The following is an 11886-nucleotide window of genomic DNA, read 5'->3' as shown; positions in this document are numbered from 1 at the left end:
ATCTCTCTACTAGCCGGGCTCCCAGCAAACTCTATCAAACCTCTTCAGCTGCTTCAGAACGCAGCAGCACGAGTGGTCTTTAATGAACCTAAAAGAGCACATGTCACTCCGCTGCTCATCCATTTGCACTGGCTGCCAGTTGCTGCTCGCATCAAATTCAAAGCTCTGATGTTTGCTTACAAAGCAACTTCTGGTTTTGCTCCTTCTTATCTGCTCTCACTTCTGCAGATGTATGTGCCCTCCAGAAACTTACGCTCTGTGAATGAACGTCGCCTCGTGGTTCCATCCCAAAGAGGGAAGAAAACGCTTTCCCGAACTCTCGCATTCAATCTGCCCAGTTGGTGGAATGAACTCCCTAACTACATCAGAACGGCAGAGTCACTCGCTGTCTTCAAGAAACGACTAAAAACTCAACTATTTAGTCTCCACTTTCCTTACTAATATGCAACTTCCTCTCTGACTCCTCCACTAACTACACAAAAAAAAAAAATTAATAACGCTTTCCTTCTTACACTTTACACACCTGAAACTTGCCTACAGCACTTATTCATTGTTGCTCTTATAGTTGTGTAAATTTCTTCCTTGTCCTCATTTGTAAGTCGCTTTGGATAAAAGCATCTGCTAAATGTAAATGTAAAATACATCTAAATACTTACCTGTAAAATACACCTACACTACCTGACAAAAGTCTTGTTGATGACTGTTTCATTTATCCCTCTGAACAGGTTAAGAGTCTGGGTGTCATCCTTGATAGCATGCTATTTTTTGATTCTCACATCAATAACATCACCCGGTCTGCTTACTTCATACGCAACATTTCCCGTCTCCTCCTTCTCTTACCCCTCACGCTACAGCTGTTCTCGTCCATAGCCTTGTCACGTCTCGTTTCACGTCTCGTTCCCTTTAGTCTCACTCTTACATCCCTCCATAAGCTTCAGTTGTCCCAGAACTCAGCTGCCTGTATCATCACCAGAACCCCTTCTTCTCATCACATCACCCCTGTCCTGCAGCAGCTTCATTGGTGACCTGTTTATTTTCGAATTGATTTAAAAATTTCGATGTTAACACTCAAAACCATCCACAATCTCGCCCTTCTATATTTGTCTGCCCTCATCCACGTTCCTGTTCCTTCTCACAACCTGCAATCTTCTTCCTCTCTCTGCTCGTCTATGGGCAACAGAGCATTCAGCTGCTCTTCTTCCCGGCTTTGGAACTCACTACCACCTGCCACTAGAAGCATTGACTCCCTCACACTATTCAAATCAAGACTCAAAACCCACTTATTTAAGATGGCTGTTAATATTTAATTTTATCTGGTCCATTCCTGTGTATATTTTTATTATTTCTCGTTGTTTTATTGCTCTTGATTTATTGTACGGTGTCATTGAGTTGCCAGAAAGGTGCCTTTAAATAAAATGTATTGTTATTATTATTGCCTATTCAAGTTTTAGGTAGAACAAAAGAATAACTTGACTTCTAGTTGATCATTTGGTATCAGAAGTGGCTTATATGAAAGGCAAAGGCCTCTAGATTACACTTATTTTATCAGAATATAACATGATCATGCCTTGATTTTTAATGATTTCATTAGGACAGTAAGGTCTGACTTTGCTTAGACTAAAGTCTCATCACTGAACAGAAATAATGTCCAGTATAGAATATAAAGTCCTGCTGCAGTGGAGACAGAATGAATATTGTGTCTGACTCCATCATGAGCTTGGAGGACTGCATCCATACATCTCTGCAATGACTCACTGATTAATAAAGTCATCTGGAATGGCAAAGAAAGCGTTCCTGCACGACTCCCAGAGTTCATCAGGATCCTTTGGATTCATCTTCAATGCCTCTTCCTTCATCTTACCCCAGACATGCTTAATAATGTTCATGTCTAGTGACTGGGCTGGCCAATCCTGGAGCACCTTGACCTTCTTTGCTTTCAGGAGATTTGATGTGGAGGCTGAAGTATGAAAAGGAGCGCTATCCTGCTGAAGTATTCGCCCTCTCTTTGGTTTGTAATGTAATGGGCTGCACAAATGTCTTGATACCCCAGGCTGTTGATGTTGCCATCCACTCTGCAGATCTCTCACACGCCTCCATACTGAATGTAACTCCAAACCATGATTTTTCCTTCACCAAACTTGACTGATTTTTGTGAGAATCTTGGGTCCATGCAGGCTCCTGTAGGTCTTCTGCAGTATTTGTGATGATTGGTAGACTATGCAGGTAAAAACAAATCCAGTCCTCAATTACTTTTATTTTGAAAATACGTAATTTTGTGTGTGTTTTTTCACCAAATCAGTGACATCATTTATGAATTTGACAATTAAATAGGTAAAATCCTGTATTTTTCTTAGCAGATTAGTAGTTTTGATCAGGACTGAGGTTGATTAACAACATTTATAAAATAAATTATTTATCTGATGCATTTTTACAAGTTTAATTCGGTGGATGTTTCCATCCCTATAACAAAAAGGTAGTAATTTGCCCAGAGAGTATCGTTGAGTTTTTTTTTTTCATTATTATTATTTCAAAGCATTTTCTTAAAATATGTGTCAAAATAAGATTTGTAACCAAAGATCATTCTGCTAGCTGAAACAGAGAGAGCTGTGGCCAAATTAAGCCTCAAAATCGCGACAGAGTGGATGAAAACATCCCCAACTCGACACAACGGTTAAGTTCGTTCCGGAAATGTTCAAAGCATGGAGGAGAGTCTTCCTGCATACAGCAGTGTTTGTAATATTTAGCAATTAGGAAAACAATATTCACAATGTCTGATAATGACTTGTCTGAACCATAAACATAAAGCAGAATACATCGGGAGATGTGTCTTTTACAGTGACACTGAACGACACGCATGACTCCCAGGTTCCCGTTTAAAGTCTTTCCGGAGTGCTCGCTCTGCGCATGCGCATCAATTAATCCTGCTCAGCTCCATCATGGCGGCGAGGGGCCATGTGCAAGACCCTAACGACAGGAGGCTACGACCTATCTACGGTAAGATAAAAACCGCACCGTGGGGCTGATGGAGACCCTGCTGGTCTCGCTAGTGTTGCAAGACCGACCAGTGCGTTGTTGTGTTTATCAAATGGCTGCAGGAGCTGTGGAGAGCCGGTGAGGCCTGTGGAGCTGAAGCCGCGGTCTCAGTTCGGCTGCGGTGCCCTATGACAGTGCGTCTTTATGCGGTCACAGTCTGACCCTTATATCGATGCAAAACACCTTTGCGTTTAGCCCCTTTATCACAGAAATGCGCTTTAAATATCCGGACATAAGTGACAATGTCATCTGATGATCCAGCTCCTAACCTGTGAGAGATGTCAAAGAGATTAACTGCCACATATGAGCCTTTTGTGCTTTAATATTTCATGTTCTTTCTGTGTTGTTATGCTTGTAGACTGCGAGACTTGTGCTTTGCATGCCTTTAGATATGTTTAGGTTAGTATAACCTTTGTAATTATGTTACAGATTCATAAAGCTGCACTTTATGTCTAAATGAGCTGAGATGAACCTGCTGATTCTGTACTAGAGCTTATTTTTAAGCCTCTTTGTGAACTATGCCGTCTAAATTTGGGATATGTTCTCAATATGAGTGCTGAAAGGCCATTTTAATAACTTTTTAAATGCTTCAAATCTTAGTCTTAACATTGCCTAGAGTTACACCACTGATATTTGATTGAGGTAAAGTTGGTTTTATATTCGCACATTCATTCAGTGACAACTTGTGACCTATATTGTTTACCATGATACTTTAAATATTAGGTCTGAAATCACATGCAAGTAGGACTTCAAAACAACATTAGCACTATTTATTTGACTGTGAATCATTTTGTATTTAGATAATATGATTTTTACTATTTAGAATAAGCAAACAATGCTTTTCTGAAATTATATTATTGAAGAGAACGTCTGAATGTGTGAATATAAAATTAACTTTACCTCATTTGATATGTTTAACTAGACCTGTCACAATAATCCTTATATCGATTTATCGCACAACACGTGGACATGACCTCAATCGATTTTGGTGATGCAATATATATCGGCCATACATAAAAACCAATTCTAGCCACATTTTAGCTGGTTGCACAACCTCTCTATCTCTATCGGAGGTGTCAGAGTCAATATGGATAAAAAAAGCACTATAGTATTTGCTATAAATTACTATAGTACGCTTTCATGTGGGTGCCTGATGACTGAAAATAGATCGGTTACTTTTTTCTAGTTCTTTTTACCTTGGACATTTTTAACATCTATTATTATTATCATTATTATTATTATTATTACTATTTATTTGTTTAGGATATCCATTTTCACAATCGGATTTCAATGCCTCATTATGTAATTGTTAAAATGACTATAATTAAATGAAATATTATAAAGGATGAAATATGATGTGTTATTTGGAAAAGCGTACTTGCATTATGACACTATTAACGCCCATTTCCGGTCTGATCAACTAAATCCTTTCAGAGGTGCACCCAGTTCATCAACTCCTCTAGAAACTATACCTGGATGATGAAGGCTTTCAGCGGTGATTCAAACTGAGCCGAGCCCAGTTTGATGAGCTGTTGTCCGTTGTCGGATAGAGGATTTCTCTTCATGACACCAACAACAGGCGCTACATCATAATCACGCCCCTACAAGAGCAAGCTCCTGATTGGTTAACGTGGTGCAAATGTCAGCTGAAGTTAAAATGTTCCAGCTTGACCAGATTGTTGAACGCACTAAAAGCTCAACTCGTGCGTAGTCACGTCATTTGCGTCGCCTTATTCGCGCAAAAACTTGCCGCAGGATGTCTATTCTCGTCTTAGCAGTGACTTAACATGTAAATCATCCGCATCTGGAGGGAACGCAGCATTAGAGGCTGGCTATATTTACACTCTGGGGCCACTTGTCTGTGTTTAAATCTTTTTATAGAAGTTATTTTTGCATAATATATCTTCTTCAAATTAAATTATATCTACGTTCCTACACTCACCTATTGTCATGAGCTTTGCGTCATGACTGAAAGGACAAGATCTTGGATACAAGCGGCCAAAATGAGTTTCCTTCGTGGGGTTCACCTTAATGGATAAGGTGAGGAGCTCTGTCACTCGGTAGGAGCTTGGAGTAGAGCCGCTGCGCCTCACATCGATAGATGTCAGCTGAGGTGGCTTTGGCATTTGTTTTGGATGCCTCCTGAACGCCTACCTAGGGAGCTGTTCTAGGCATGTCCCAAATGGAGGAGGCCTCGGGGAAGACCCAGGACACGGTGTAGGGACTATGTCTCTGGGCTGGCCTGGGAACGCCTCGATCCTTCCAGAGGAGCTGGAGGAAGTGTCTGGGGAGAGGGAAGTCTGGGGTTCTCTCCTAAGACTGCTGCCCACACGACCCAGCCCTGGAAAAGCAGTAGAGAATGAATGAATGAATCAATTAGGGTTGTAACGGTATGAATTTTTCACGGTATGATAATCGTCTAAAACAATACCACGGTTTGACGGTTTCGCGGTATACGGTATGTTACAAATGTTACAAAATAATAGAACAGTGAAGCAAATTTGACTTTTTCCAAATAATATATTTTTAGTTACTATAAACAACACCACTTACAATGAACAATTAAAAAATAAGAAAATAATAAATAATGTGTCAAAGTCCAAATAAAGTCCAAATAAACATGGTGCAAATCCTCAGTAAAAAATAGATATAAATATTTACTATACTATAAATAGTTACATAACGAAACTAGATTCAATATGGAGCATCCTTAGGTTTTATGTGCCAGCATGGATATGGTTGTCTGTGGATATGGATTTGGATATGGTTGTATGCAATGCAGACAAACAGCTGCATCTTCATTTGCGTCTTTTGAAAACAGCAAGAGCAGCAGTTCGTCTTAGCTGTGTCACTGTTTTGTCATGTTTCTGTGCTGCTGTGCATGCAAAAGTACTTAGTATGAGAATTATTTCATGCAAAACTTTTTTTTTTTTGCGTTTTATTTAGCCGTGCATAAATATATGCCTTTCTCTCATTCCGTGTTGTTCAAAAAGCTTGGTCCACAAACAAAAGTGAAACCTATGCTTATTGGTTGTGATATAGCGAGTTTGAACCAATCTGGGCATGGAGGAGGGACAATGCATCAATGTATCATGTCTGATTTGTCCGGAGACACAGTGACGAGTGTTTCTTTGTCAAATCAGCGTTGTCAAATGTTGATGACGTAACCGCACTGATTCCGGAGCCTCTGAAAGTCCGCGAATGTTATGTGATGCAGCACTGGAAAGCTGAGATTCTCTTCTTTATGCCAATCTTTGAATTGTATGAATCGGATCAGCGGATCAAAAGTTATTAAACATTTAAGAGCAATACTTATTTTTAGCCGCGGGCGGCTGTCTCGGTCTTTAAGGGTTAAAACCGTTGATATGCAATTGTTCATGGTATGATAATCGTGCACGTTCAAATCGTGGTAAAACGTCATACCGGTATATTGTTACAACCCTAGAATCAATCAATTATATTATTATTTATTATATAATATAGAAATTATAAAAAATACTATGTTTCATTTTGAATAGATCCAAACTGTTATTATATTATTTTTGGTCATATCAGCGACTCACTGCCACGCTAGCCAATCCATAACAATCAACAGATCACTGACCTTTATTTTGGTGCTTTGTGCTTGGAGTCAGACTGTGTTTCTGTGTGGGTGATTGAACAGAAGGAACAATGCTAGTTAGATGTATTACTGGACAGAGACACAGAACTGTTCTCTTGCAGAAATTCAGCATCTACTGTCTGGCCTGGTTAATTTTGGGATCCAGCTGTCATGAGACACAGTCCTGTGTTCTTTTAGCAGAGACTTTTGGGACAGGAGGGAGGGGGTTCCTGCGCTCAGAATTGGATTGAGCATTTGGTGAGAGAACGTTCTCACAGTCCGAGCTCTGTGTTGTGCGTCTGAGTGTCTGCAAGCATTTGGTCCTCTTTGCCAGTGCTTTTATACCTTTAATTTTGGATTAGCATCATAGGATGTACAAGTTACCCAAAAATAAACCATTTTCAGTTCAGTTTATTGTTCAGTTTATTTATTTTTTATTTCATTCAATGTGTTAAACAGTGCTGGTTTAATGAACACTTCACTTTTTTAACGCTTGTATACTGTTCAAATTGACTACCCCTTCATTATGTTAGGGGCTGTTTTTGTCCAATTGACTTTCATTATCACATTTTTGATTGCAAAGCCATGAGGCCAAATAATCATACATTCCTGATTGTTGCTGGTTTTCCCTCTTGGGAATAGGTATAATTTGCCATTTTTACTGTTGATTATTAGTTGGCTTCATTTAGACCCTTTAGATAGGCCTGTGCAAAAAAAGTTTCTGACTTTTATGTAGAGTTATATAGATTAAAACAGCAGATTATACTGTTTCTGCTTAAATACACTTTGTTTACTGTGTTCTGAGAGCTGAGGGTATTTTCTCAAACATATCAAGGTATATGTGCAAAGGTCTCTTACACTCCCACACATTACTCCATATAAAAGCCACAAACTAAGCTTTTTTTTGCACTCTCAAAAGAACAAATTTGACCCCAAACAGGAAAAACCAGGAACAATCCAGAATGTATGACTATATAGTGTCATGTTGTGCAATAAAACAATGTGGCTATAATGGAAGTCAATGGGCAGAAACAGCCCCAAACACAATGAAAGAGTAGTACATTTGCCCAGTGTGTATTTCTGAGTTTTTGAAAAATTCCAAAGCATTTTCCCAAAATATGTGTCAAAATAAGGGAAATCATTCCATTTGCTGAAACACAGAGAAAGTTGTGGCTAAATAAGACTCAAAATCGCCCCAGAGAGGATGAGAACATCCACAACAACGCAAGGGGGAAAGAAAAATGTTGAGCTTTACCTGGTGTAACAATCAAGAAAATTTATCTTAGAAATTATTATATATTATTATATTACTCTTTGAATTGAGCGAGTTGCTAATGGTCTAATCTAATTTAATCATCTATGCTAAGCTAAGCTAAAGGGGCTTCCGGCAGACCTGGAGATTGCCTGAATGGATCTATAGTAAGGGCGTACTCACACTATGTACAGTTGCCTTGAACTGGGCCAAAGCACGCTTGTCACCCCTCCTGTCTCCCCTGACGGCCCACACTCACATCACGTTCGGGCCTGGGCACGCTTACCTCATCGAAGATGCGCTGTTTAGTCAAGTAGCTCTCTCGCTCAGCACAGTGGGAATTTCTTTAGTTAAATAGTTTTAGTCGCTTAATATGCAGTGACACAGTCAAATATTTCGCGGAACAGATCAGCCACTTTTGACGCTCATAAACAATCATAAAGTGCATGTGCTGCAGGAATTAGGAGGTCTGCTGAAGGTGCAGCTGTCGTGCAGTGAAGGGTTTGCATCTTTAAAAATTTACAACAGTTTACATTCATTGAACAGTAAGAGTGATTAATAAATAAATATCAAGCAGCCTTGTAAAATTCACATTTCGTCTTTAGTTTCGGGCTCAGGCGCATTTTGCACTCGCACTACAAGCGTACCACGCCAAAGTCCAAGTGAACTGCGCTCTGGCACACCTCTTCCAACCACGCCAGGGCCGGCCAAGTGAACCGTGCCTAAACCCGATTCAGAGCGCACACACTTCTCAAACGATCCAGAAAACGGGCCTGGACATGGTTCTGATAGCATAGTGCGAGTACACCCTAAAACTCTAAAGAGAGCTGTAGAATGGGCCTGTTTCAACACCTAGATAGTCATCTATTACTCGCCCTCACCCTGTTCTAAATTGCTATGAATTAAAAAACAAAGCCTTGTTGGGTTGGTTTGTAATTATTGAAGGTGTGCAAATGATGACAGATTATTAATGTTTCTGTATTATATACTTGATAATTTGCTTGAGTGACTGGCTGATTAGTGTCAAAGATGTTTGTAACTTCCATAGAACAGCTTTTACTTTTTTATTGAACATTTGGTTCTCTTCTAGATTACCTGGACAATGGAAATAACAAGATGGCAATCCAGCAGGCCGACAAACTGCTCAAGAAGCACAAAGATCTCCACTGCGCAAAGGTGTGTGTTTTAGCTGTTTTGCAAATAAAATACATGACAACTTTTTTTCTCATATGTAGTAAAAATAAATACAATTTTGGCTAGCTTTTTTCAGGTGTCCTTTGCTTGTTTTAGGGCTGCATAATTTGAAATTAGTATTATTATATAGCAAGGTAGTAGTGTTGTTAAACAATACAATAGTAATATCAACTGATATAGCTAATACAGTTGTTTATAATAACACTACTAATTATTAGTTGTTAGTAGTACTAATTACTAATAATGATACTACTATTGTTGTTGTAGTTGTTGTAAATAAGATTAAGGTAAACCCTAGAGATGATTGTGCATGAAAATCCCAGTAGATCAGCAGTTTCTGAAATACTCAGACCAGCCCGACTGGCACCAACTAGTATGCCACGTTCAAAGTCACTTAAATCACTTTTCTTCCCCATTTTGATGCTCGGTTTGAACTGAAGTTGACCATCTTGACCATGTATACATGCCTAAATGGATTGAGTTGCTGCCATGTGATTGGCTGATTAGAAATTTGCATTATCAAGCAGTTGGACAGGTGTACCTAATAAAGTGGCCGGTGAGTGCATTTTAAGTAAAAGAAAAATAATTAATAAAAAAAATAAAAAATAATGTATAAAATCTAAATTTTGCATGGATTTTATAAATATAATCGATATAATTTTTGTTTACTTTTCCACTTACATATGTACCCTGAGCTGCTGTAAACCACATGGCGACTAAAGCTACATGATTACATAAAACAGAACAAAATTTAAAAAGTAAATTAAATTAAATTTGGTGGTATAGGCTTAAGCACACTGTCGTGTAAATATGTACATTCATACTTTTATATTTACAGAAAAAAACAAATAAACAAATTAATAAATAAAAAGATAGTCAGAACAACATTATAACAGGTTTGTAATAAAAAATGTAATCTTAATATTATTATATGTAATAAAAATAAATAAAAAATATGTAATAAAACATATGTAATAAAAATCATTTTAAAACGATAGTTAGTCAAAATAACATTATAACTTGTTTGTAACAAACAATTTTAATAATATTAATATTATAATATGTAATATTTGTTGTGATAAAAATGGTGAGGGTTTAATTTCATGAAATTCGGATTATTAACACTTCCTGAATCCTATTAAAATGAGGCAGTTCAGTTTAAGACCTTCATTTCAGCTTTAATTTAAAACCAAGATGACTTAATTATTATAATCACAAGAGAACGACATCATCTTAGCAACACCAGTTGGCAAACCAAGTATTTGTTGTTTTGAATTTAACATTTATTTTTATTTTTATATTCAGGTATAAAAATAATTAAATAAATATAAACAAATAAATACATGGATAAATAAATAAATAATCTACACAGGCTATATCAATGTTTTAATAATTTAACAATACAAATTTTTATAAATCCCTATTTTTTTGTCTTTTTAAGATTAATGAGTTTGTATAAATATTTAAAAAATATTTTAAATAATAATAATAATAAATAATACTGTTATATATCCTGTTTTATATATATATATATATATATATATATATATATATATATATATATATATATATATATATATATATATATATATATATATATATATTGTTATTATTATTATTATTATTATTAAAAATATATTTAATGTTTTTTTTCCTACAGTGGCTTGAATTATTTTGATCATTTTTTTGAATTATTATTATCATCACTAACATTGATTGCATTTGAAAATGATTACAACGTTTTCCGAATCTGATGTTCGTATCAGCCTAATTGTCACAAAGTGTCCGCAGAACTGCTGCATTTACACTACTTCACATGACGCTGTGGACGGAGATCAACACAAAAGATCTTTTTTTCAGAAAAGGTCAAATAAAAGCCATGAACATGCCCTTATCTATTGATAAATTAGTTCTGGATTCATTTATTGTCATGCTGCAGGTCCTGAAGGCAATCGGTCTGCAGCGAACAGGAAAACAGGATGAAGCCTTTACGTTAGCACAGGAAGTGGCGGTTCTCGAACCCACTGATGACAACTCTCTACAGGCACTGACCATCCTCTACAGAGAGATGCACCGACGTAAGTGATCACGGACCATCAAGGCATGTTTTGCATTGTATAACAGTGCTTATATTTGCAAAAAAAATGTAATCAAATGAAATTTTTCTTCCTGTAGCCGAGTTAGTGACCAAGCTTTATGAAGCTGCAGTTCGGAAGGTTCCAGCAAGCGAAGAGTACCACTCTCACCTCTTCATGGCCTATGCTCGGGTTGGAGAATACAAGAAGATGCAACAGGTTCGAATTGGACTGTGTTGGCTCTTATTTATTTAGGGGTGGCAATCTTTAGGGACTTTGCGATCCGATCCTATTTCGATTCTGGGAATCACAAATCTATTCCAATTCTTTCATCCTATTTAAAAATCAGTTGTGCAGATGCATCTTTCCAACTGTTTATTTTAACCAGAATTGTTTTGTTTCTATGCTTTTATAATAGTTTTTTATGAATCTTAGTATGATAACTAAATTTAGTTTTATTTTATTAAAGTTATATTCTGAATACAAAGATATATTCTTATACTCTGAATATAATGTTGAAAGGCCAGATTACAGAGCAATTATAAAGAACAAACAGTTCTTATTCCAAGTAGGGTTGTCAAAATCGAGTTTGGTACCAATCGGTACTTGAATTTTGAAAATAGTCCATTCCCGCTAACTTTTGCACGTTCTGTAACACTACTGATTGGGCATTGTGTTTACATGCTCGATAGGTATGACTATGATTGGTCATCGGTTTCATCAATGCTGTT

General features: G+C 37.1%; 1 protein-coding gene across 3 annotated transcripts in view; it reads left to right on the top strand.

Moving 5' to 3' along the window:
* Positions 1-2902: 2902 nt before the first annotated feature.
* naa25 (N-alpha-acetyltransferase 25, NatB auxiliary subunit) overlaps positions 2903-11886 on the top strand; it is a 29633-nt gene continuing 20649 nt past the window's right edge. For all 3 annotated transcript variants that reach the window (XM_087269967.1, XM_087269966.1, XM_087269965.1), the window contains exons 1-4: positions 2903-2994; positions 8977-9062; positions 11020-11158; positions 11256-11374. In XM_087269967.1, the coding sequence (XP_087126093.1) occupies positions 2937-2994; positions 8977-9062; positions 11020-11158; positions 11256-11374 (402 nt within the window). In that variant the 5' untranslated portion in view covers positions 2903-2936. The remainder of the gene's footprint in view (positions 2995-8976; positions 9063-11019; positions 11159-11255; positions 11375-11886) is intronic.

The sequence above is a fragment of the Danio rerio genome, chromosome 10 (assembly GCF_052040795.2).
Source record: "Danio rerio strain M-AB ecotype USA chromosome 10, GRCz13ab, whole genome shotgun sequence".
NCBI lineage: Eukaryota > Metazoa > Chordata > Actinopteri > Cypriniformes > Danionidae > Danio > Danio rerio.
This window is presented reverse-complemented; position numbering and strand designations above follow the sequence as displayed.